The sequence below is a fragment of the Crinia signifera genome, chromosome 4 (assembly GCF_055691185.1).
Source record: "Crinia signifera chromosome 4, ASM5569118v1, whole genome shotgun sequence".
Classification (NCBI taxonomy): domain Eukaryota; kingdom Metazoa; phylum Chordata; class Amphibia; order Anura; family Myobatrachidae; genus Crinia; species Crinia signifera.
This window is the reverse complement of record NC_139220.1, coordinates 210,784,110-210,810,873: the sequence shown is the minus strand read 5'-3', so window position 1 is coordinate 210,810,873 and position 26,764 is coordinate 210,784,110. Positions and strand designations below refer to the sequence as shown.

The following is a 26,764-nucleotide window of genomic DNA, read 5'->3' as shown; positions in this document are numbered from 1 at the left end:
GACCCCCCCGCCGCCCCTCACCGACCCACCGCCGCCCCGCACCGACCCCCGCCGCCCCGCACTGACCCCCCCTCATCTGTGTCTGGGCAGCACAGAGCTGTGCTGCCCAGACCTGTGACCTCCTCCTCCCTACACTATGATCCTCTTCCGGGTGCAGGGAGGAGAAGGAGAGCCCACCTCCCGCAGCATCAGCAGCACAAGCTGGGTAAGGGAGGGAGCCGCCGGGACCCGCCGCTCATCGCCGGGTCACCGCAAAAGACAGCTCTTAACGCAAGAGCTGTCTTTTGTCATAATTATCACATATGTTAGATCATATGCGATAATTATGTTAGCGGTAGCCATTGATGGGCGGCGGTAAGGGGGTGCGGATGTTAGAGCATCCCCCCATAATAGCTTGTTACTTTAGACACATCCTGCTTCACGTATGCACAACATGTATGCATATAAAGCTTGAAATCTGGGTCTGTATCTGTTTTTAAAGATAATTCTGAAACGTGTACCCCATGAACATAATCTCGTTTTATGTTGATTTGATTGACTATCTAAATTTTACCAAATGAAAAGTTACAAATGAAAAATTCTATTTGGAGCCTTGTCATAACATGTAATTGTACCTGCAAGGAAGTAATATTTCTGGTGGGTACACACAGACATCCTGTGACCACAGTCGCAGTTTGTACTATTGTATCCACTCTTCAGATCTCTGCACTGTTATAACTGGCCTAGAGACTGGACACAGTAAGATAATATCAACCAATCAGAATCTACTTCTAATTTATTTAGAACCATCTAGAAGATAATAGAATTTGATTGGTTGCCCAGAGCAACATCCCATCTTCAACAGAACTCCCATCTTAGTAAATAAGCCCCTAAGATGTGGATGCATTGTTCCCCAATTGTACTCGGCAAGATGCTTCACACAAGAAAAAGCACATCTATGTCCAATGCATCGTTCTCATTCTCTCCATGGTTATTAATATTTATAGCATTTATATTGCTCTCTTTTTTATAATGCTGTTTCTGCTCTCCTAAATAGTATTCTCTTTTTCCAGCGAGGTCCAGTTTGTGGTCCTTCAGAATGTGGCAACAATGTCCATCAAGAGAAGGGTAAGTCAGTTCTATTTGGAAATGATCATACTCTATGGACAATCAAAGGCAATGCTCTGACATTATGGGCCAGATGTACTTAGCTTGAAAAGTGGAAAAATGGAGAGTGATAAACCACCAGGCTATGTGGCAGTATTGGGGCATTGACTTGGCGTTGTGGGGGCAACATTGCAGGAGTGTTTGGACTGTTCGCGGGGGGGCTACTCTTAATGTGCAAATGCTTTGCTATGTAACAAAGTGCTCATACACTAACGATGAGACTGCAAAACCGTGAGGCCTCATCACGTGGAGGGTCCCGACATGTAGGGCGGCCTTGTACTGTGCTATGTGGTGCCCTTTATGCTTCTGCTGGGGTTGTATTTTTGTGATTACTCAGAAAACTACGACCCTTTCTGAATTAGGCCCAAATTACAGATGCATAGTTGGCAGCTACCCCAGTTTTGCATGCAATACGTACATGTCATTGCAGTCAAAGTCATTTGATGTCTCTGCTTCTGATAACTATTTCATTATTCATTTTAAATATTATAGTGGATAAATGGATAAATGTTTAGCTTCAGTTTTCATTATGAATTCTGAACAATGGCCCTTATTCTGGTTCACTCCCAAAGGCAAATTCCTTCTCAAATGGACAAAACCATGTGCACTGCAGGTGGGGCAGATGTAACTTGTGCATAAGCCTACAAATAGTGTAGTATGTCGTTATGGATTTGACGTGCTGATGCACTTGTAGAACACCTGTTTTATATAGAGAAAAATAAGACGTGGGGTAACCAGTAAGATCTTTACTTTTATCCCTTTGTTGTAGATGAACAGATAACAGCAAATCTGTAGATCGGTTGCTATAAATAGGTCTGGTTTGCTCCATGTATTTAATTGCGCATTACTGGGACAAACATACGGGTATTGAAGAAATTAAAACTGAAAATGAATTATTATTTTTTTTATATAATTCATTGTCATATTTGACTTGTTTCACAGGGAATGTTTGAGCCATACCTAAAAAGTTTCTACATCCGATCCACTGACCCAACCCAGATTAAGATCCTGAAGGTAACATGTGTATGCATTTGGACATATGGGTGAGATTTAATAGGATGAGAGATTCAAAAAGTGAGAGATTTGGGAAGAAATCTCCAGTTTTTTAAAGTGGCAATCATTTACACTGCAAAATCAAACTGGTTTTGCAGTGTAAATGATTGCCGCTTTAAAAAAAACTGGAGATTTCTTCTCAAATCTCTCACTTTCTGAATCTCTCATCCTATAAAATCTCACCCATGGTGTGTGGTATAAAGTGTATAGTATAACATATTCCTCTCCACTTATAGCCACTTTTATACTAACTTAAAGTATATTTAAAGTTATGGACTAATTCATTCAGCATGTAATGTAGACGATATCGGTGATATCTCCTGGTAACATTTATCCCCAGAAAGTTTCTGCCATTCCCATATTTTAGTAGAAATGATTCACCAAGTTCTGAAAAGCATTTATGTTTTAAGGAACTTGGGTATGTAATTGTATACCATCCTGAGATGGCGTACAGCCCCCGAATGTGTGTGATAGCTGCCAATTTCACAGCAACTTCTGTCCAACTTCTGTCATTCATCATTCCAGTTATCACGCGTATATTATACTTTTAGCAACCTCACTCATCATTCTTATATTACAAACTTTGGTACTTATATGTTAGATGGACGCCCACTATAGTTAGTACGCTCATACCCCCACTATCCATGTCGGCATGGAGTTGATTTTATATAGTGTGACGAGCGCAGCGAGCCCAGCGAGGGGACGCGTAAAACTAAGCAAATAGCTTAGTGGGCGCCCAACTAACATATAAGTACCAAAACTTTTCGTACCCATCAGTGCTAAAATGTTGAAATATGTATGGATCACACCCATTCAGTTGCACAGTCTATGGCGCACACCAGACCCCAACCACACCGTGACCACTGCTGTTAATTCTGTTAATGACTGATAATTCTGTGTGACCCCTATTCTGTGGCCAACCCTGGTACAATGCTGCAGAGTGTATGCCTGACCCCCTGTTGCTGTGACCGCCAGTGCTGCCTGTAACTCCTGCTACGATCCTGGAACAATGCTGTAGTGCACAGGTTCTCAAATTCAGTCCTCAGGACCACACACGGTTCATGTTCCTGGTCAACTGTAGATTTACAAAACATGACAGTTGGAGATACACAGTATAACAGCCGGATAACCTGGAAATGTGACAGGTCTGTGTGGGGTACTGAGGACTGAGTTTGAGAACCACTGCTGTAGAGATTATTCCTGACCCCCACTCCAGTGACCTTGCCCTGAATATGCCCCTTGGTATGTGGGTGGTTTATACACAGAGTTGTACTGTACAAAAACTTATCAGTCTTAGTATATATATGAACTAGACAGCAGAATCATCCTGAGTCAGTCTGCAGGAGCTCAGGGCTCGGCTGGAACTGACAGCAATCCTGTCTTACAATGAGGATCAGGTTATATTTGTATATTTCTTGTGGGTACCAATTGCTGCCTTTCTAGATCCAGGCAAATGCAATCTCAAGGCTTTTATTTCATAACTGGGAGGATGATAAGGGGGTCAGTAATCTGACTACACCCACACAGCTCTGATCACACCTACACAGCACTGATCACACCCACACAGTACTGCCCTACCTATTAGTATTCTGTGTTGTTCGTGACCCCCTATTCCTCTCCCCACATCATAACACTGCTTATGTCACATGTTTCTTTGTCCTCACCAAGATAATCTAACAAGTGGACAGGGCAAAATGGCAAATGGCAAATGTATCCTGAAATATTATGTGCTGTGATAATGTGGTATTATTGGCTATAGGTTTGCCCAGTCTACTTTAATACTATGGAAAAAAAACATACATTTTTTTTATATATATTTATATATTATATATTAATTTCTGTCATTTATTATTTAATTTATGTTATTGTTTATGTGTCTTTTACTTTATTTAATATGTTTATCTAGTCAGATTATATATATTGTTAGATTTTATACTGTAGTTATATGATATAAGAACATGTGTGCTATGCTGTGAAAGTGAAATCCAGTGACACCGTTACATGCCTCTATTATGGTGCTAATAATGCAGTTTGTGGCCCCTGGCCACTTATCTAGAACAGTAGCACAGAAGTACATATGCAGACATGAAAAATGCTTGGTGCTGATTAGACTATACATCTCTCCTCTGCAGCTGGAAGTGCTGACAAATCTGGCTAATGAGACCAACATTTCCATCATACTGAGAGAGTTCCAGGTAAGTCCACAATGGAAATGCAGTACTTTTATTACAGGTCTGCATAGTTTTCACTTTATTTATAAACAGTTGAGGATAGCCTACTAAAGGTGCCCATACACCGAGCCCTTTTGGGCCAATTGTGACAAATCGGGCTGTGAAACCAGCTACAAGCTCCAGCCTCCCAGCTGCCGCCGTTCAGACGGACACCGCTGCCCTCCCCCCGCCACCACCACCAGCTGGCCGGACCATGCCGCCCTCTCCCCGCCAGCAACTCCCCTAGAGAACTACATGCAATAAATTGCATGCGTCACTGGGTAACGGTAATCATACATCAAAAGTGAAGTCCAGAAACAGAGCATTGTGTCCCTCCTGGAGAGGGTCATGTTGGGAGGTATGGATTAGTGCTCATTCAGAGGTAAGAGAATGCTTAAGTCTGCCTGACATCCAGTGCAGTTAAAGCCCACACAGAACAACACAACAAATACCGACAGTCTTTCAGGCGTTCCTTAAAGTCCCTTCTTCCAATGTATCACTGAGGGTTGCTCATATGACATAAAAGAAGAGAAATACACACAGGACTTGTCTGCTTATGTGCAGCATACTGTAGTCAGAAAGTAGTAGAGGAAAAGGACACATATCACTGGTACCACATACTGTATTGGACCTCCAGTAATGCAGTTTTACACCCCTGTTTGTTTGGATAGACAGAAGACAGAAAATATAGATATACAGTAAGTATGTTTCCCTCTTTCTTTTTCCAGACTTACATCCGTAGCATGGATAAAGACTTTGTGGCTGCTACAATACAGGCCATTGGCCGCTGTGCAACTAACATTGGCAAAGTCCGTGACACCTGTCTGAATGGACTTGTTCAGTTGCTATCAAATCGGGATGGTAAGGAGCAAGGAAGGGTACAGACCATCTGTAAAATAATGGCCTTTTACATAGCTTTTATACACCAGGAATCGCATAGGGTTTATTGTTAAAGGAATTATAAATTATATTCCAGGATTTCCATGTGTGGTAGCCTGGCTGACATATCTATCAGCAGGACAGGTGTAATAAGAGAAATTAGATAACTCATCCTGAACCATCTGTTCTTGCAGCCCATAGTAATGTAAGTTAGTCTGCCTTGGGGCTCATGTTACCTGAAGGCATCCTGCCAGCAGCCCTTCCTAATACGATCATATAAACCCAATTATTTACCCTTTCAGTGCCACCTTTCTATAACAAATGTGAGCGACACTGGCATTTTTACTGGATATTTTGCACATCTCTCAGAGATGTTGGCACTCAAAGTCCACATACTTATTGTATGCTTATATATGAAACATAGTGTGGGCGGAATTGTGAATTGATTTTTTTTTTAATTAATTATAACAAATAATTATGAAAATGTTAATGTATTGTGTGTGTTGCCATGATAAATTCTTTAACTCCCAGAGGCAATGGAGGATCCAGCCTCCGGGCTCCAAGCCCTGAAGGGGCACCTGCATGTTAAACCGCAATGGCCCTCTGCTAACACCTGTAGTTAATTGGCACTATACCCCAGGAGCCCTGCCAACATCTGCAATAAGGGACAGGATGGCTCTTGCTTGGTACTACTCAGCCTGCTCTGCAGCTAGCAATGCTGTTGGACTCTGAGATGATACACACAGGTGAATGTTAATACACGCCATATTTGGGATGGGGGGCCCCAAACTCCAACTTGCCTCTGGGAGACTGAGATGAACTTATGCCCCTGTTTTAAACAACAGTGTTTCTATATTAGAATATAGATGACATTACATATATCTATCGATACACACAAATGGGTGTGTTGTGTTACTGCCTGACAATCGGGATCCCGACAGTCCGTATACCGACATTGGAATCCCAGCTGCCAGTGCTCCGACAGGGGAAGGAGCGCAAAGAAGCCCCTTGCGGGCTCAGTGGCTCGCTTCACTCGCCACAGGTTCTATTCTCCCTCAATGAGGGGTCGCGGACCCCCACAAGGGAGAATAGCCCCTGTCAGTCAGGATCTCCCCGTCGGAGCACCGGCAGTTGTGATTCCAATGTCTGTATACTGACTGTCGAGATCCCGATTGTCGTGCAGTCATCCGGCACCCAACAGAAACATCCCATTAGAGTTACAGACAGCTCTGTATAGGCAATCCCTAATTACAGCTATGTTGTATATTTTTTTCCTGCACTTGCAGAGCTGGTGGTAGCGGAGTCAGTGGTGGTTATCAAGAAATTGCTGCAAATGCAACCAGCACAGCACAGTGAGATAATCAAGCACATGGCCAAGTTAACTGACAATATCCAGGTAACCATGGCTCACGTGGGGAAAAAAGGAGGATGGGGCTCTTATGTAATACTAGTAAGCTCGATGGAAGCAAATGCTTTAAAAGCTAGTCTGCTACCTTGTAAGTGACTATGTTTTTGCAGGTGTGAGAGAGAAAGAGATGTAATTATACTCGCTGCCAACAAATGGCAGTGTTTCAGAGACACACAAACTGACACTTGATATATACCTGTATATAGATGATGATATGCAAATAACCCAAGTTTCAGTTTTATGCGGTTCTGATAATGGTGTCCCTACATTTGCAATAATGTTATGTAAATTTGTAGTGATTCTCTCATGACTCTATCCCTGAGCCGATTTATGTGGCAGCTGACTACCATAATTGTTGGTTATACCATAAATGTTTGTTATTTTCCATTTTGCAGGTGCCTATGGCTCGAGCCAGTATTATATGGCTGATTGGTGAATACTGCGAGCATGTGCCTAAAATAGCTCCTGATGTACTGAGGAAGATGGCCAAGTCCTTCACTAATGAAGAAGATATTGTTAAACTACAAACCATAAACCTTGCTGCCAAGCTGTATCTGACTAACGCTAAGCAGGTATGTTACTGGCAGTAGCCAGCATGGCGTCTGTAAGCCTAACAGGGATGTGTTCCAGTTTTCATACTATGTACTGCAGGCATGTCCAAGCTAAGGCCCTCCAACAACAAGTCCCATCATGCCTTGCCCCAGTTTTGCTATAAGGGAATGCTAAAACTATGGCAAGGCATGCTGGGATGTGTATTTTCACAACAACTGGAGGGCCACAGTATGGACATGCCTGGTGCACTGATACATACTACAGGTGTACACTGATGGAATTCATTAGGTGTTCTGTAACCTCAGCCCTGCAGTTATGACAGCTTGACAGTGTTTAGGTTGACACCAAAAATTGACATGCACAAGGTTGAAATTGACAAAAGGTCGACATGTTCTTGGTCAACATTGGCAAAAGTTCGACACAAGTGAAATGTTGACATGCCAATGGTTGACACATGAAAAATTTGACATGAGTTTTTCGCGATTTTGTTTTCTTAATTATTTTGGCCTTTTTCGTACTGTAACATCCACGGGGACTCTGATTTGGAATGGTAAAGTGTGCCGAGTGCCGCAGTTGCGGAGTGAGGCACCTGGCTCAAAGCATGGCGAGCAAAGAGAGCCATATGAGGGTAGGTGCTACACAAATTGGGGGTCCACTTGCTCAGGTGTTGAGATCGACACCAAATAATTTAAAAATGCATGTTGACCTTTTACTTGTGTTGATCTTTTGTCAAAGTCGACCTTGGGGATGTCGACTTTTTGTCGAGGTTGACTTAGTGCATGTCAACCTTTTATCGTTGTTAACCTTATGCATGTCGATTTTTTTGTTGTTGACCTAGTGACCCCTTACAGATGGAATTTCCCTCATGTTGAAAGTGACACAAAATCGAAACGGATTTGCTGTAATACATGCTAAGAGTAATATACCGTAGTTGTGTTATTATCATGTTTTGTGTAGTGCCAACATATTAAGCAGCACTGTACATAAAATGTTGTATCATCTGACTATCCCAGTGGAGGTCACAGTCCATATTCTCTACAAGCCTAGTTTCCGCAGAAACCCAATAACCTATAAGCCAATGGCCCGAGCTCCATGACTCATTGATAACACATCACCAGTTCTAGTTCTCTTCCTGGCTTCTTATTCTTTCACACCCTTCTCCTTTATGGCCAGATGCACTAAGCTTCAAAAGTGATAAAATGGAGAGTGATAAACCACCAGCCAATCAGCTCCTGCCTCTTTCAAACACAATCTGTGACATGGCAGGTAGGAGCTGATTGGCTAGCTCTTTATCACTCCTCCATTTTATCACTTTTAAAGCTTAGTGCATCTGGCCCTATGTCTTTATGAGGAAAGGTCAATTATGCGTATCTCTATCAGTAAAATATTCCCCCTCCCTGTCTCTCATCAGACAAAGCTCCTTACTCAGTATGTTCTGAATCTGGCCAAGTATGACCAAAATTATGACATCAGAGACAGAACAAGATTCATCCGCCAGTTGATTATCCCCGTGGAAAAAAGTGGAGCACTCAGCAAGCATGCCAAGAAGCTCTTCTTGGCTCAGAAACCCGCACCTATACTGCAGTCTTCATTTAAAGGTACTCATGACACTCATCTGTCATTTATGTCAGCACAGTCCAATGTAAGTGTTATCATTTCTCTATATCTTGTGTAGTGGTAAACTTCAAAGAGGGGAATCAGCGGAAAAGATTAGCTGCATTGCATATTACAGGAGAGCGCAATATGTTTAAAGAGTATATAGTAAGAGGGTCTGTGGGACTGGATCTAGTGATCACTTGTTTATTCTTCTCCACAGATCGGGATCATTTTCAGTTAGGTTCCCTCTCTCACCTACTGAATTCCAAAGCTGTTGGGTACCAGGAGCTTCCAGACTGGCCGGAGGAGGCTCCTGATCCATCTGTGCGCAACGTGGAGGTGAAGGAAGCTGTGCGTGATAACCTGAGTATATAGGGATGTGGGGATTGCCCACTGGTGTAGGCTGATGCCCCCTTCTGGTGCACAGCTGCTTTGTTCCCTGCATTAGACCCTGTACCCTTCTAGAAGCTTTCCTGCTGTTTCGGGCAGTTGTAGGCATGAGCTTTTGCTGCAATAGGCTTGGTTCTCGCTACCCCCTGTAGCACTGTAGTGTTCCCAGAAGTTCTCAGATTTTCCATCACCCACTATTGTCTGCAGTGTAGGGAAGACATAAATGCTAGTGGATTATATCAGCAGGCCATAAACCAGCAATTTCCCCTTGTACTCAGGAAGGAGAAGACACTGAACCCATAGAGAGCCATATCAGCCTCCTGGGGAAGTGGAAAGAGGTGCCTCTTGTGTGTGACTGAGTGTGCAGTGCTTTCCCTGTGCTCTGCACACTGTTTGGAATCTGCTCCTAACTTCTTTAGGCCGGGTCCACAACCATAAGGATACATTGTCCAAAATGCAATGGTGCGGATTTAGCAAACTATCTAAAAAGGACAGATGGTATGATGTCCATAGCAGCCAATTCAATTCTGGTTGTTATTTCTATGTACTAGATAAAATATATCTAGGGCCAAATGTATTAGGGTGAGAGTTTCAGAAAGTGAGAGATTTTGGGAGAGTTTTCCCATTTTTTTAAGCAGCAATCACTTACATGGCAAAATCAACCTGGTTTTTCAGTGTAAATGATTGCCGCTTTAAAAAAAAAAGGGAAAACTCTCCCAAAATCTCTCACTTTCTGAAACTCTCTCATTATTACATTTGGCTCCAAGAATCTGATTAGCTGCTGTATGCATCTTAAAAAGGTTTGCTGAAACTCCCCCAGTGCATTTTTCTACTGAGAGTAATTCATGTGGATGGAAAATCTAATCCAAACAGGTATATCATATTTTGTGGGATAGTTCCTTGTGAACCCAGGCCTAAAATGCATGGAAGTCAACCTGACATGATTTGCGGTGTGCTTATGCTGCTCCCCATTTCTCATCCTGCAAAGGTCGGCTACAGTTCACCTAATACTTTGTGATTTACTAATGACTAGTGTGACTCTCCTGTCTCCTGGGCTCTTATCATATATAGTAAGTACGGCTATCCTCCGCTATCACAAGCAATTGCTTCTTCCCTGCTAGATCCTTTACTAAAAACCATTCATTTCCTTCCTGTTTGTGTAGTTACTATATTTTCTGATAGATGACTGTCTCCATAATAGGTCCTACAATTGTTCTACCCTGTGGAAATACCATGCTTATACCACTTGCCAATATGACAGTGCTTTATGCCAATACCATTCCTCTAATCTATCCTATTTTACTACCCACTACAGTGTATGGTGGTTTAACAAATAAAAGGTGACATATTGTTTCAAGAGTAATGTGAGGTAACTTCAATAGGATTATCTCCCTCATATATACTCCTCAGTGTCTGCGGCTTACATAATTGATTCAGATGAATGAGAAGTACATAGAGAGAGCCTATGGCTATCCCGATAACATGGGTGGGCAGGGGAGAAGATGTGGTGCTGAGAGATGTATCGATACATGACAGCGCACTGTCCAAATGATTCATCAAATAAGCTTATTTAACTTCTAAGTTTTAGTTTTGGGAGGAATTGTGATTATTCCAGAGATCAAACGGTTCATTTTGTGAAGTACTAAAAATATATATATATTAGTGGGCTACATACCAGTTTCATATTCTATCATGGGCGCCGGAACGGGGGGGGGGCGAGGGGGCAGCTTGCTCCCCCCAAAATTACTGAGGCGCTAAAGTACCGTTGTCTGGGGGCGCTGTCAGGGCCGGCGACAGGGGGGGTCAAGGGGGACATGTGTGACGGGCCCCGGCGATCTGAAGGGCCCCAGAGCCCGGCCGGGGCCCGTCTGTGTCTTGATGTATGTGTGAGGTCTTTTCTACACTCACATATCCTGCAGTGCTATGCGCGCTGGCGCCGCTGCGCCGGGTCTCTCCATCCATCCTCCCTGTCAGACTCAGTCCCCTCCCTGCCGGCCGCCCTGCCCAGCGGTGTTTGATTGACACTTACAGTGTCCGACGCCGCGGCCGCCCGCCCCCTGCTGCTTCAGCGACGAGCGTCGCATGGGCATGGCATCCAGCATCCAGGTCCCCAGCGCGCTCCAACCCCATCCTGCTGCGGCCAGCGTGTCTGCCCTGCCATGTATGTGAGAGATCCAGGCAGCAAAACAAAAAAAGTAAGTTGAGGAGATCTCTAAACTTGCTCACAATTTGAGTTAATGTACATTGGGGATGTATTAAGTTATGGGGAGTGTGTGAACAATTGATGTTCTGGGCATATGAGTGGTGTGGGGACATGTTCTGGGCAAATGAGGGTTATAGGGACATGTGCTGAACATATGAGGGATGTGGGGACATGTGCTGGACATATGAGGGATGTAGGGGCATGTGCTGGGCATATGAGGGATGTGGGGGCATGTGCTGGACATATGAGGGATGTGGGGGCATGTGCTGGACATATGAGGGATGTGGGGGCATGTGCTGGGCATATGAGGGATGTGGGGGCATGTGCTGGACATATGAGGGATGTGAGGGCATGTGCTGGACATATGAGGGTTATAGGGACATGTGCTGGACATATGAGGGTTATAGGGACATGTGCTGGACATATGAGGGTTATAGGGACATGTGCTGGACATATGAGGGTTATAGGGACATGTGCTGGACAAATGAGTGGTGTGGGGACATGTGCTGGACATATGAGGGATGTGGGGGCATGTGCTGGACATATGAGGGTTATAGGGACATGTGCTGGACATATGAGGGATGTGGGGGCATGTGCTGGACATATGAGGGTTATAGGGACATGTGCTGAACATATGAGGGATGTGGGGACATGTGCTGGACATATGAGGGTTATAGGGACATGTGCTGGACATATGAGGGATGTGGGGGCATGTGCTGGACATATGAGGGTTATAGGGACATGTGCTGGACATATGAGGGATGTGGGGGCATGTGCTGGACATATGAGGGTTATAGGGACATGTGCTGGACATATGAGGGATGTGGGGGCACGTGCTGGACATATGAGGGATGTGGGGGCATGTGCTGGACATATGAGGGATGTGGGGACATGTGCTGGACAAATGTTATTTTGTTACTAATAAAACTATAGTGTTTTTCTGTTACTCTATTACTATTGATGAAAACATATTTCATTAACTATCAGGGGGTAACATATAGCAATTTAGGGGGCGCCAAAATGAGATTATATCTTGCCCCCCCCCCCCAACCTAAAAACGTTCCAGCGCCACTGTATTCTATCCAAGTGACGATGATCTATTTGCATTTCCTACCATTTTCAATATGAATAACAATAATAGCATATTATTACTTTAAGAACTGTATTTATACCTGCCATTATATTCACATGCACACAGTGCTGTACCATACGGGAACAAAGCAAACATACACCTATAAAAACATGCAGAAGGAATATGTTCGGGCCCTGCTCACTTGGATTTACAACCTAAAAACAAAAGTAGGGTGCGGATGCAAAAATGACTGGTGCCTTTCTTGGGCAGTGGGACCATCTATGTATGAACGTATAAATTGTCCTCATAACTATGGAATTGAGCTGCTTTCATCCTGACCACAGAATATAGATGTAAGTGAACAATAAGCCTGTTGGCCTGGGCACTAGCTGATGGCAACCCCTGTGTGACATCACTGGATAGCACACGTGCAGTACATACTGTATAAAAGGTAACTAGGTAAAAAAGGTAATATATACCTTGGCCCTTATTGGGGTTGACTCACTGCGAAAGTCCACCAAGGGCCCCCCACTGTTCGCAGGGCCGCCCGCACCCGAACTCCCTCAGGCATGCGAATGGATGATTTGCATAATCATCCATTTGCAGACTTGGATGCAGGGGAGAAATCATTTGATGGTCGGCAACCATCAAATTATTTCTAGAGCAAACACAGACCTAATCTTAGGTCTGCGGGCGCCCTGTGCAGGAACGGGGCAGGCAGCTGACATCCGCTGACATCAGCTGCCCACCTCCCCCACCACTGGGCAATTTGCATGGGAACGCCCAGGGTGTTTCCATATGAAAATTGCCCGGCCCGCAGCCCCGTGCCCCTCCACGGCCCCTGCCCGGACTTCTGTGTGCGAGCACTATAGACGCTCGCACACATGTGGCTGCACATGCGCATAAAAACCTATGCGCATGCGCAGTCGCAAACAATCGGTCCCCCATGCGTACGTGCGGGGGACCTATTGAATCAGAATACCCCCCATAGTGTCTGTGTATCATGTATACAGAGTGGTATCTTCTCATTCATCCTAATCTACAGAAACCCCTTAACACTAGAGACTATTTGTGTTTTGAGTAACACAGACTCAAGACTATATTTACCAAGCGGCAGCTTCTGTAAGCCATCACTTGTCAACATATTTGAGGAAAATATTGGTAGCATTAAGAATAAAGCATGCCGACTTTCATAAATATTGCCCTAGGTCTTAAATGTGTTTGATTATTTCATTTTTTTTTTTTTTTTTTTTTTTTACTACTTCCTCCCAGTGAGTTCTGGTTAGTTTTCTGTCCTCTATTTCTCAGTAATATTATTGATGCCTCCAGGTTCCTGAGTGGACCAAGTGTCCAAGCAGAGAGAAGAGGAAGGAGCGGGAGGAGAAACCATTTTACTCTGACTCTGAAGGTGAATCGGGACCAACTGAATCTGCAGACAGTGGTAAGAGACAGAACCAAGATGCTTATCTTGTTTGTGGGGTACCAAATAGTATTTTTGATACAGCTATGTTTTGTATAGTTAATGAAAGCAGGGATTATGTATTTGCTGCTAAAGGCACATATCAGTAGTACCCTGAGAAGGATAACATGTACTACATGTGCTGTGATATGTCTGTATTACAGAGCCGGAGTCCGTGAGTGAGTCAGAGAGTGGCAGTGGTAGTGGGTCTGGGTCAGACAGTGAGGAAGAGGAAGAGAGTGAAGAGGAAGAGGAGTCTGAGAAGGAAGAAAAGAAAAAGACAAAGAAGAAAGAGCCACAGAGTGAGGGCAGGTAAGTTCAATAGAGACGGTGAAGAGATGTGTGCAGTGAGTATGAGCACTGTAAAGGCAGTTCCCTTCTGTATGTGTGCCACAATGTGTCCATATTTAAATGTATTTTATATACTAGACTTTGAACCCCTTATACCTGGAAAGGTGGAATTGAGACAGGCAGACAAAAGTGGGGTACAGACTCAGTATGGGCATGTTGCCATAAGTGTGCATATAACATAATGAGACTTCTGGGCATATCCTGTGGCCTGATGTAGGGGTCCATGATAATGATGATGACACCCACTGTACAGTAGCTGCGTCAGAATGGCTGCTTGCGCAATGACCACTACAACTGATAGTACTTCGCCCAGTAGCCCTGCCGCTATATCATATAGGTATTCTGATTACTTGTCCTCTTCAGTTAGATAGCTACAGAAAAGAAAGTTCCCACTGAAGTATTAAAGCAATAAACAAATGATATGAGTGTGGTGTTTATTATTAATAAAATGGTCAAAACACTAATCTCTATTCTGCATATTTTATCTCATTACATTATGGCCTGATTCAGACCTGATCGCTGCTCAGTGAAATTGCAGTACCCTGCGATTAGATAGCCACAACCCACCCTGTGCGTAACCCAGAACCTACTCTGCCTTTGCAATAGAAACAGGCTGATTGAGCCTGGAGCTGAGGTCACACACCCTCCCTGATAACGCTTGGGCGAGGCTGCATTTTCCCTGACACTTCTAGAAAATGGACGGGTAAACAGCCAGCGATCAGAAAAGATGCGCACTACAATCTGTACGCATGTGCAGTCGATCGATAATTGTTCTCACTGCAAAATGGCAGGGCTGCAATCAGGTGTGAATAGCCCCTTATATTATGTAGTGTAAAGCAATGTGCGGATTGCATTTCCTGCTACCACTGTGAATTTGCATCTCACCTGTATCTTGGGGCATAAGTATACGCAATGTATGTCTAACACAGCAATACTGCTATTTCTGTGCATATCGCATGTGACTCTTGCTTGTGTAAAATGAGCTATTTTTTCTTTGCAAATGTATTTTTACATGTACATTATCTACAGAGTTCCGAATGCATCTTACTCCAAATGAGGAAGACCATGCTAAAATGTATATTACTGTGTGTTCCGTGTGAAAAATGTATATATATGTGTGTGTGTGTGTATGTATAATAAAATATGGTACTTGTGTATTATCACGGCGCCCATCGCATCGCATACCATAAGGCATACGATGGTATGCGATGCGATACAATGTTAGCAGATGTTATACAATTTCAAATTGTATTCCATCGAATTGTATGGCATATACAATGGTATAAGATTTTAAATTGTATAAGCACCCTAATGGGTGTTTTCAATGTTAAATGTGCCCCCTATAAGATAAATAATTGTATAAGCACTGTAATAGGTGCTTACAATGTTAAAAGCACCCCCACGCCACCCGTGCTATCAACGCCAACCCGAAGTATTGGGAGCGGAGCGAGCCCCCGAGGGGCGGCGGTGCGTGTCCTCCGACCTTTTCATACCCCCACTATCCACTATCAACTCCACGCCAACGTGAATAGTGGGGGTATGAAAAGGTCAGAGGACGCGTACCGCCGCCCGTCGCGGGCTCGCTGCGCTCGCCATGCTTCGGGTTGGCGTTGATAGTGGCGTGGGGGTGCATTTAACATTGTAAGCACCTATTAAGGTGCTTATACAATTAAAGATTGTATATACAATTTAAAATTGCATCTTATTGCATTGTATGCCATTGTATGCCATATACAATGGTATACAATTTTAAATGGAATACAATGCCATACAAGTACCTAAAATATTGTCCATTTCCTCACCTAACAGTGATGAAAGTGAACAGGAGCAGAAGGGGGCATCCAGAGGAAAAAAAAAACCTGCAAACACATCCCAGAAATCAGCGTCAGAGGACAGCAGCTCGGAGAGCAGTCAGTCTGACAGCGAGTCTTCCTCAGAAGAGGATGATGATGATGAGGAAGAGAAGGAGGAGCCCCAGCCTGAGCCGAAGAAGAAGAGTGTAAGTCTCATTATGTGTGATGGGTTAGCTGAGGTCTTCATCAAGTTCACTAACATGAGAACATCTAAATAAGGGATTCTTAGCCTATGGATCTGGAGCCAAAACCTATGTTAGGGAGAGTCCCCTTCAATGTCTTAATTATTAATAGTGTTTGAGTCACCTAGGTGCAGAACAAAGGGAGTATTAGCAATATAAATACAATTGAATTAATGGTTCCATTAATTTGATGATTGTCAGACAGCAGGCGGCGTTTACCTGTTCCATGGGTTGCGAATGCTTGCTGCCTAGTGAACAGGTCTGAATTAGGCCCATAGTGTTTCTACAGTGCTTAGGCCTCCTGAGGTGACTTCCATCCATGGCCCCTTCCACCAGGTACAACATGCTTAGCTTCTACTCTTTCCTCCTAATTTAGAACTGCAGTTGGAGTATTTTGTTCCTGGTGGAAGGGGTCTGGTGATAGACGGTCTGTGATAGTCAGTTGGACTATATTAGAGTAGTGATAGTAATGACAACTAAAGTGTATATGTAACTTTATAAAGGTTCTAATATACAGTATACATGCACCATAGGTGTAAATTTATCCCAGTTGCCAGGGGGTAAGTTGGAATTAGGTGCGCCCCTATCCTTATAAAAAGGTGTGACAATGGCTGGTGTGTCAGGATCATACTCACAGGATTCAGCCATCTGCAGCATAAATCAGCATTCATCGGTGGGTGCTAGTTCACAGTCCAGCCGTGGCAGGTGCACAGTTGCTAGCTGTAGCGCAGGCTGAGCAGTACAAGGCAGGAGCCATCCTTTCCCCTATTGCAGGTGTTAGCCGATTAACTGTGTACCGCAAGGCTCCATTGGAAGAGCTGTGATCACACTTGGATCCTGCTGTGAACCAGCAGGCGCACCTTTAGTGTTTTGAGTCTGGAGGCAGGTGTCTCCATTGCATGTACATTCCTTGCATGTACACATTAGCGGTATAGCTATGTAATATTCCCTGTCTGTTGATGTGTCCTCCCACAACTAGCCCCAAAGCATTGCCGCAGCATGTGACACATTTTTAGGTAAAAAGATGCAAAAAGAGACGTCCAGCACTAGTAAGTGTAGAGTCATATAGGATATGGCGGGCCAGGAGGAGCTGTAGAGTACGAATGCAGCAATAATGTATGAGGACACATCTGTACGTTTTTACTTGTTAGGCGTGAGCCATGACTGATCATTTTCTTTCTTTTCAGTCTTCAGTTACCAAACCAGTAATAAAGAAGTCCAAGGAGTCAAAAGAGATGTCATTGCTGGATCTTGATGACTGTGAGTAAAATGCTGGTATGATGCTGGTTTACTTCAGGGAGGCTTGAAATAGTTAATTATTATTATTATTATCCTACAATTTTCACAATTAAAGCAAATTAGTTTTTTTTTTTTAATTGCTGTTGTGGCCTATGCTGACATGGCAACACAGGATGGGGTATATTGTTTTTGAAAGAGGGATTGGTTGTTAAGCTGTAGTGTTTTATTGGTTAATACTGTTTAGGGGCAGGATTAGAAGCAAGGATTATGGGAGATTCTAGAAGCTTCTGCCTCTTTGATTTCAATCGTTGCCCGCCTCTCACCCTAAGTGAAAGGTTTTTGTTTGCATTTCATTCATTTAGTGTGTCAGCTTTTTGAGGCGGCCGGTTTCAGAACGGTGGCTAGGTTATTATCATTGATAAACCTTTTTGTAATTTGTTTCCCTTGAGGTGCAACTCCTTTGGAGAAAGTGACGTGGGCGTGGTAACAGTTTTTCCTTCAGGGGCATCACCGAGCCAGGTGGGCCCCTTGAGTCGCTTTAGTTGAGTTGTTACCGTATTACCTTGATGGACCGAAATTTTATTTTCAATGATTTTTACATAGTATTCATGGACAAGGACTCAGCAGATGGTCAGTCCTTGTTCATCTGGGCAGATGGCCCTAAATTTAATTTTAATGCGTTCTGACCTCGCCACCATAGATAGTTAAAAGTAAATCTTTGTAGCTAGTTTAAATAGGCCGCCCTCTTTCAGAAAATAAAAAGCCGATCCCATTCACCCCAATTTCAGTTGTCCGAGTCTTTTTTTTTTTAGATAAGTGTGAGGTGTGGTGTGTGGATGCATTGGGTCATGAAAGACTTATGTAATGTTTATCTTTATAGTCTCTAGCCCCTCTGTTCCACTGTTAACTTCAAGAAGCATCGGCTCATCCAGACTGGTGACTGACCTGGAAGGATTATCTTTAACTGATACGTCTCTGACCCCCACCGTAAGTAGGGACTTAATGTTACATCATTAACAATTTATGCAACTTTACTACAATAACAGGAAATCTCACACAAATCTATACAACTCCCACCATTATCATTCCTGTTTATAATAATAATATCTCCACATTTTTGTCCTGACAGGTAATTAGTCCAATATTCTCTTCCGTGCGGACCTTTGAGTTGCTACACCGTATGACAGGGGAGGGTATCTCAGTGGAATATATATTCAGTCGCCAGCCCTTCACTCCAGACCATCGGATGGTGTCCGTACAAATGCAGATCTCCAATAACTCTGAGAACGAGGTGCGGAATATCCGTATATGTGACCCCAAGTTGCTTTCGGGGATGAGGATGCAGGAGTTCCAGGAAATAGGTAAGCTGGGATTAATGCACAGTTTCAGCATTCTATATACAACGTTACATGAAATCTCATTATGTAGTCTAGTATACCTTACTAAGCAAAAACCTCCTCTTAAGAGTTAAGAAGGAACCTGTCTTGTTGCAGTTACTTTTTCACTCTGCCGCTGCAAAATTCCTATTTTATTGTAAAGACCATCTTTAGCTAAAGGGAATCCCTGTATATTTATGTTCTTCCATTCCTGACAAAAAAAAAACAAATGTACTGTACAGACTGCAGCAGGACATATTAGCATTTGCTTTCATTGCTTGCAGTGTCTTCAAACAACCTATAATTGTGATGCAATGTTTTATGGACAGAACAGATTCTAAATCACAAACTGGGCCTAGTTCACTTTTTTTTTTTTAAATGATGTGTCTACAGGTATATGCTGAGCCTCAAGGACTGGTTCATTTTAAATGTAGTTGTTAAATATTAAATAAAAAACTTCCCCACAAAGTGTTCACAGCACCAGCAATCATGCCCTAGCTTGGTAGCAACAAAGTTGGGGTGGATAAACAGGGTGGGTCCTGGTCAGCATGAAAAGCAGAGCTATTGCCTGGTGTGGTATTTCTCACTTTGCCAATCCTCATTTTATTTATTGAAAACTAGGTGCAGACTTAACAATTTCTCGTAATGAATGATTAATAAAGCACCAGTCAGTCAGTTAATTGATAAATTGCAGGAATATCACTCATTGGTAAATCTGCCCCACTATATGAAATTATTATTTGAGAAGGGCCTGATACTGAGGGAATTACTTACAGTGCAGTAACTTCACCCACTGAGCAGAGTATGAGTGGTCGGGTGGGAGGGAAGACTTGAGGGAGCACCTTGGATGGAACCTGCGGGTGGGCAAGGAGCTGGGGGCCCAGTAGTAGTAGTAGCCCCCCTTGCTTATTTATCAAGGAGATTTAGCTACTTATATAATTGTTGCTTGTGATGAACGGTGCCACAGCCAATTGGGAGCCGAATGGCTTGAGTGCCTTTTATCATATGCAACAAGTTTTAAATTGCTAAAGCTTATTGATAAATGGAACGGTAAGTTTCACAGCATCAGATCCACTGCATGAACGTCAAGCAGCTATTGGACATCTGACAAGCTGGCCATTTACCTACAGATTTATTGTATGATCTGGCTGGTTGGAACAAAAACCTGGTAACGGATGAGAGCAAATGACAGTTGACCATTTGCTTCGAAATGCTGGAAACCTGACAAACTGTCATTCAGATATTACCCGGTTTTTGTTCCATCCAGCCAGATCTGACAATCAATCTTTAGGTGTATGGCCAGCTTAATACTTTAGAACTGCACATAGGCAGATAAAAAAATAATCAGAGAGGACATAGATGTTAAATTGCTCACATTGGAGACCATACTCTGGCAGAGACTCTGCACCTAGCATTGGGAGGGGGCAAGTTTCAATGGTGCTACCAATGGTGGCATCTATAAACGCACCAAGAAGTGTTTGAGTATGAAAAGATTCAGAAAATCGGCATCTCAGTCCTTGCACATTAAGGCTGTACAGCATAAAGATGGACGTCGCAGTGTCCACCTCTGAGTGAACAAATGTTACACAATGTACCAAGGGACTGATTCAGATGTGGTTGGAGTTGCACCATGATGTGAAAATTACCAATGTTCATTTCTCTGCAAATGTACATGAATGGATCCTGCAACAAATGATACAGGGACTGCACAGACTGTCAGTGATAGGCTGCGTTTGTGAAACCAGAGCCTTGCTGCCGCTATTTGGGGGAGGGAAGAGGCCAGAGATCTTCTTCTTCTGAGATTTCCTGGTCTTTACGTCGTGCAGCTCAGGTACCACAAATCGTTCAGTGGTGCCGGGGGAAGATCCGGTACTGCATCCTTGGACACAGTTCAGATCAGTAATGCAGCAGGAGACATAATGCCTACTGCCGCATTACCATATTAGTGCTATCGCTTTTGCTTCCATGTAAGCAGTAATGATAGCAACTCCAAGCACATCTGAATCAGGCCCAGACCATAAGTGGATCCGGATTCCTCATTACATGTTACAAAATCTATTCTCTCTTTTTATCCTTTAGAATTATTGCCTCCTGGAGAAAGTACCACTGTTATATTGGGCATTGATTTCAGTGACTCCACGCAAGCTGCCAACTTCCAGCTCTGGTTAGAACAATTTATTATTAATATTATTATTATTATTACTACTAAAAATATTAAGATTTGATTATCTACATTTATTTATATAGCGCTTTACTTTTGGAAACAAACAGAGTAATAAAACTCAAGACTTTGGGCAGCATCCTGTCATCCTCGATAAAGTTAGGATCACCCAATAAGAAGCACCAGATCTCCCGAAAGTGCAATTTTTTTAGCTGGAGCTGGAGTGTGTGGTTTTTTTGGTTAACCCCCCCCCCCCTCCCTCCCCCCAGCATAATCAGCCCCGTGCTCATTGAGCTAGTCTTGGTTTCCCAAATATGCGTGGGAAAAGTGATGGGGTACTCCCGTATTTAAGAAATTGGCTCTTAGACCGGTCCTGGTTCCAAAAATATGGGGACAAAAAAAGTAGGGGGTCCCAAGTATTTTTTAACTAGCACCAGGCTTCAACAACCAGTGTCATTCCACAGCCAGGGGACAGTTTTTACACAAGGTCCCTCGGCTGAAACCCCCTGGACAGGGTACCTGGGGTAGTGGGGACCCTCCCAATAAAGGTGTTTCACCCCCCCCCCCCCCCCCAGGCTTCAGACATCAAGGGCTGATGCCCGGAGCTGTCTCCAGCGCCCCTGGGTGGTGGACGTCGGGCTGATTATTTTGTGGTTAAAAATTGTGTAACATTGGGGTGTGCTGTGGAACAATAAGTCCCAGGAAGCCTCCCTCACATGCAGGGACTTGGAGAACCACAAGTCCCAGCATGTGGGGCATTAGAGGGCCCGCTTGGAATTGTCTCACAGCATGCCCAATGTTACAATAATTACACACATACACCAAAACAGTAGAGCTTTCTTAACATACATGCATAGACCCATTTATGCACACAAACATACATACTCACCTTGCCACCCACTCCCCCGCAGGTCTGTCCTTTTCTCCGATAGGGCTGCAAGGGGTTCAATGAAATGCAAAACCCAAACCCAGAACTTAAGAAGCTGCCTGTGTGTATATACAGGTGACTCTCCCTTGCTACTCAGGGAATGGGTATCCCTTCAACCAAGCAGGACTGAGCTCACTCCTGATTGGATGTAGCTGTCTCCATAGCTATTTTTTGTCCAACAGTGTTGCTGTACATATGGGACCATGGACGAGGGCCAAAGGAGGCAGAGGGATCCAGATGAATTCCCCTTCACAATCTGGATCTTCTTATTATAGGAAAGAGCTTAGCGTGCTAACTCAGTTTTTTGAAGCTTATAGAATTGTACAATTTCTATATCCCTATACTAGTGTACATCAATGGAGAATTGATATGTACAGTAACTTAAAAATACAGGACACATGCAGTATGTTCTGTTTCTGCATGTTTTAACGGATCAGGGGCTTGATTTAGACCTGATCGCTCATCTGCAAAGTTGCAGATGACTGCGAGTAGTTAGCCACTGCACAGACAGAAAGAAAACCCACCCTGTGCAAATCTGCTGGTGAATGCAACCATATGCAATTTCCAAATCATTGAATCATTGGTACTTGTGAGTATCACGGCTCCCACGATGGGCATCGCACATGAAAAAATCACATTGCATGCGATTTTTAACAGAAAAGCATCCAAATGCATTGAAATTAGTATGAAACATGTTCAATGGCCCCCAAATGGCATTTTTGAGGCTGTACCACCCCCACTATCAACGCGAACACGAAGCATGGCGAGGGGCGGCGGTACGCGTCCTACGACCTTTTCATACCCCCACTATTCACGTCGTCGTGGAGTTGAGAATAGAAAGTGTGGTGAGCGCAGCGAGCCACCGAGCCCGAAGCGTGGCGAGCGCAGCGTCCCCTCGCGGGCTTCACAGGTGTCCGCTGCGCTCGCCACGCTTCAGGCTCGGTGACTCGCTGCGCTCGCCACACTTTCTATTGTCAACTCCACGCCGACGTGGATAGTGGGGGTATGAAAAGGTCGTAGGACACGTACCGCCGCCCCTTGCGGGCTCGCTGCGCTCGCCACGCTTCAGGTTCGCATTGTTAGTGGGGGTGGTACAGCCTCAAAAATGCCATTTGGGGGCCATTGAACATGTTTCATACTAATTTCAATGCATTTGGATGCTTTTCTGTTAAAAATCGCATGCGATCGCATGTGATCAAATCGCATGCGATTTTGTCAAAAACGTTAAAACCGGCAAAAATCGCATCCCATCGCATGCCTTCGCATGCCACTAAATATGGCATGCGATGGGAGCCGTGATAATCCATCCGAATAATTTTTCCAGTCTGTGCACATGGGAGTAAGTGTGACCCTCTCCCAACTCTGCAACAGATTCAATCCAGGCTGGCGCTGACGTCACACCCTCCCTTAAATTGCCTGGGCATGCCTGCATATTTTCAGACACTCGGCAGTTGTCTTCCCCCCAAATACTGGCTTCCTGTCTGTTAAATTGTAAGGGTATTGCGATTAGATCCTTTTGTAATTTCTGCCGTTATTTTGTCTCACACATGTGCGCTACGAGCTGTACGCATGGGTACTCATTTTTACGGATTGCGAATTTGCACATCAGCTAACAACTCTGAGGTCCAGATGTATCAATCTTCAAAAAGTGTTAAGATGGAGGTTGATAAATGGCCAGCCAATCAGCTCCTAACTGCTATGTTACAGGCGGGGTTTGAAAAATGACAGGCAGGAGCTGATTGGCTGGTTGTTTATCATTTTCCACTTTATCACTTTTTCAAGTTTGATACATCTGGCCCTGAATCAGGCTCCAGATCACCTTGATGAATAATCCCATATTTGAGGAAGTCATTACAAGTACAAGCGTTATGCTAATTACGTTCTAATTGGTGGGAGAGGTTTTGTGAAGGCATCGTGCTGCTTTAGTGTTACATGGCTGACGATGAGATGGAGTGCGAAGTGTACATGTTACCACTTGATCACAGGCTGTTGTGGGGATATTTGGTTATATATATATATATATATATATATATATATATATATATATATAATTGCATAATACTAATATGAAGAAAATATCCATTGTGTTCCCTTTGCAGCACACACACCCGTCAGTTCTATGTGTCCATCCAGCCACCGGTGGGAGAATTAATGGAACCTGTTTTTATGAGTGAAAATGAGTTCAAGAGAGAGCAGGGTGAGTTATGGCGAGAAGGGAAGGGCGGCAAAGACTACAAAGCAGCAGCTAGATTAAAGGCAATGCGATGGAGGAAAGATGATGGATTAGTATTTACACTGAGATGCTTTCTATTTCTTTGAAGGATCAAACAAAATGTTCTAGTATGTTCAATTTTATATCATGAATGAGTATTATATGGAAATATTATTAAATCTAATAGGAAAGTATGTTTTGTAAGGTTACAATGTCTGAATGAGGGCACTCCTTGTCTCACAGATATTTCATTAAAAATGATGACATGTTAATAACAAGTAGTTCATACAGTAATGTTTCGTTCAATCTGTGAAATGTTTCTGTCACACTAAAAATTATATCAATAGAATATACTGTTTATTCAGTAAGAAGAGTTCGCTTTCAATAAATAGTTAACACTACATCAGCACATATGTTATGCGGTAATGCGGTAATGCAGAATATACTGCTATACAGCTTCTTCCTTTATAGACTTCAAAGGGCAGTGCCGCCAGTTGGCAAATTGTCACTGTCTGTGCTCACACTCTCTTCTATCTAAGCTGTACAGATTTTTAAAAACATTTCCCATTGGCATACTTTTGTTTTATGTAAGAATAACGGGCCTAATTCATAACTGATTGCAAAGCACCTTTTTTCTCAAAATGTCAAAATGTTCAATCTGACATCTAAATTGCAGTGTAAGAATAACGAAGCTAGTATTTACCCTGCACAGAAACAAAATTATCCCCCAAAATGTAACTCTCTCTGCACTTGTTACATCTGCCCCACCTGCAGTGCAACATGGTTTTGTCTGATTGAGAAAAAAAGGTGCTTTGCAGTCAGGTTTGAATTAAGCCCAATGTCCCTTCAATAAATGGGGATATCTGTGAGTCAGGAACTGCTTCAGAGATGGACATTACTACAATATTAACACACATAAACAGGATCTGTTTCCACGACAATGGTCACAGTGCCCCAAGAACTTCAGCTGACATTGTCGGCCCTGATTTCTGGGTGTGTTGTAGTTAGTTGCTGTGTCCTTGGAAGCAGCTTCACTGGCCCCTGGCAGAATGAGTTCAGCAGACACCCATAACACCTGATGGATACTCAGATGCCTGAGGTTCAAAAAGATGATCTAATGCTGCATTTTTGGATGCAGCAGTGGATCAGAGAAGCTGGCTGGAGGCGTGGATTTACACAAGACAGCTACTGCAGCATATTTTCACACAGCTGTAGAAAGACAGAGGTGGCAACACCTATGAATTGGCCCCTTAATGTCTAACATAAAATATATAGGGATATACAGTATTTTCCATCTAATTTTGGGCCTGATCCTTAAGCGGACACATCTAACAGTATTATGTTCCGCATTATACATACACATGCAAAAGCCCCTTTATGGATGTTAGTCCTCGTTTATAATAGGCATTTTTGGGTGTTATCTGGACAGCTGCCTTGAGGACAACCGCAAGAGGTTTGTTTTGTGATGTGGGAGTACAGCCAGACTTGTGTGGTAATCTTAAACTGGGTACACACTGAGACATTATCAGCTCGATATGTCATTACCAGCTGAATCGGAAGAACATATTGGGCCTATAGCTGACTGTGTATGCCCGATATGCGAGTGTCAATGGTTTCTAGCGATTCTGGGCAAATGTACGACAATGCTAGTGACATGGTGTTATGCTAATAAAGGAAGGAGTGATATGTTGCTCCTTCCTTCATTACCTGTTGTAATATGCACCATGGTAATAATATGGCGGGCCTGTTGGATGCCATTTTGTCCTGGTACATATTGTCTCACTGTGTACCCAGCTTTAGGTGTGCATATGACAAAGTATGCCTGTTTTCGACTGATATTTTCGTCCCAAGCATGGGAATGATGTATCATTCAAAGGTAATGGTGAAAGTTGTGGCAGCAGATAAAAAAACAGTGGTTGGTACAGCTATACACATGAAGCTAGCTGCATGGATAATTGCATCGAGCCGTAAATCTGGCTTCTGCGGGCACCCCAGGCTTGTTATCTGTCGAAAATTCAGCAGATTGGGAGAGAGATGTACTAAGCCCTGAAAAGTGATGAAATGAAGAGTGATAAACAACCAACCAATCAGCCCTTACCTGTCATTTTTTAAACACAGCCTGCAACATGGTAGGTAGGAGCTGATTGGCTGGTGGTTTATCACTCTCCATTTTATCACTTTTTCAAGCTTCGTACATCTGGCCATCTTAGTCATAAATGTGTAGGTTGCAGAGTAAATTGGTTTGTGTAGGTTGCATAGTAACACTCTCATCCTGTAATGTAGGTAAACTCACTGGTATGAATGAGATCACAGAGCGGTTGTCAGTGTCTGGGAAATATAACAGTGACCACGTCATTGTGCAGCGAGTCATATCTGCGGCTAACATGAACCGTGTCCCATGCGGTGCTGATAAAGAATACAGGTACCGTGTCTACATAGTCATATGCATTTTTCTGTCAGTATTCATTATTAAATGAATTGTGTGAATTCACTT

General features: G+C 43.4%; 1 protein-coding gene across 4 annotated transcripts in view; it reads left to right on the top strand.

Moving 5' to 3' along the window:
* AP3B2 (adaptor related protein complex 3 subunit beta 2) overlaps positions 1 to 26,764 on the top strand; it is a 79,827-nt gene that overhangs the window by 45,453 nt on the left and 7,610 nt on the right. For 2 of the 4 annotated variants that reach the window (XM_083183709.1, XM_083183707.1), the window contains exons 10-26: positions 1,053 to 1,107; positions 2,089 to 2,160; positions 4,332 to 4,394; positions 5,138 to 5,270; positions 6,575 to 6,684; positions 7,092 to 7,268; positions 8,660 to 8,846; positions 9,065 to 9,183; positions 13,839 to 13,950; positions 14,133 to 14,280; positions 16,129 to 16,318; positions 17,542 to 17,614; positions 18,474 to 18,580; positions 18,723 to 18,954; positions 21,049 to 21,133; positions 24,158 to 24,255; positions 26,554 to 26,692. In XM_083183709.1, the coding sequence (XP_083039835.1) occupies positions 1,053 to 1,107; positions 2,089 to 2,160; positions 4,332 to 4,394; positions 5,138 to 5,270; positions 6,575 to 6,684; positions 7,092 to 7,268; positions 8,660 to 8,846; positions 9,065 to 9,183; positions 13,839 to 13,950; positions 14,133 to 14,280; positions 16,129 to 16,318; positions 17,542 to 17,614; positions 18,474 to 18,580; positions 18,723 to 18,954; positions 21,049 to 21,133; positions 24,158 to 24,255; positions 26,554 to 26,692 (2,100 nt within the window). Of the gene's footprint in view, positions 1 to 1,052; positions 1,108 to 2,088; positions 2,161 to 4,331; positions 4,395 to 5,137; positions 5,271 to 6,574; positions 6,685 to 7,091; positions 7,269 to 8,659; positions 8,847 to 9,064; positions 9,196 to 13,838; positions 13,951 to 14,132; positions 14,281 to 16,128; positions 16,319 to 17,541; positions 17,615 to 18,473; positions 18,581 to 18,722; positions 18,955 to 21,048; positions 21,134 to 24,157; positions 24,256 to 26,553; positions 26,693 to 26,764 lie in introns of all 4 variants that reach the window. The other 2 variants (XM_083183708.1, XM_083183706.1) reach the window with 1 other exon arrangement.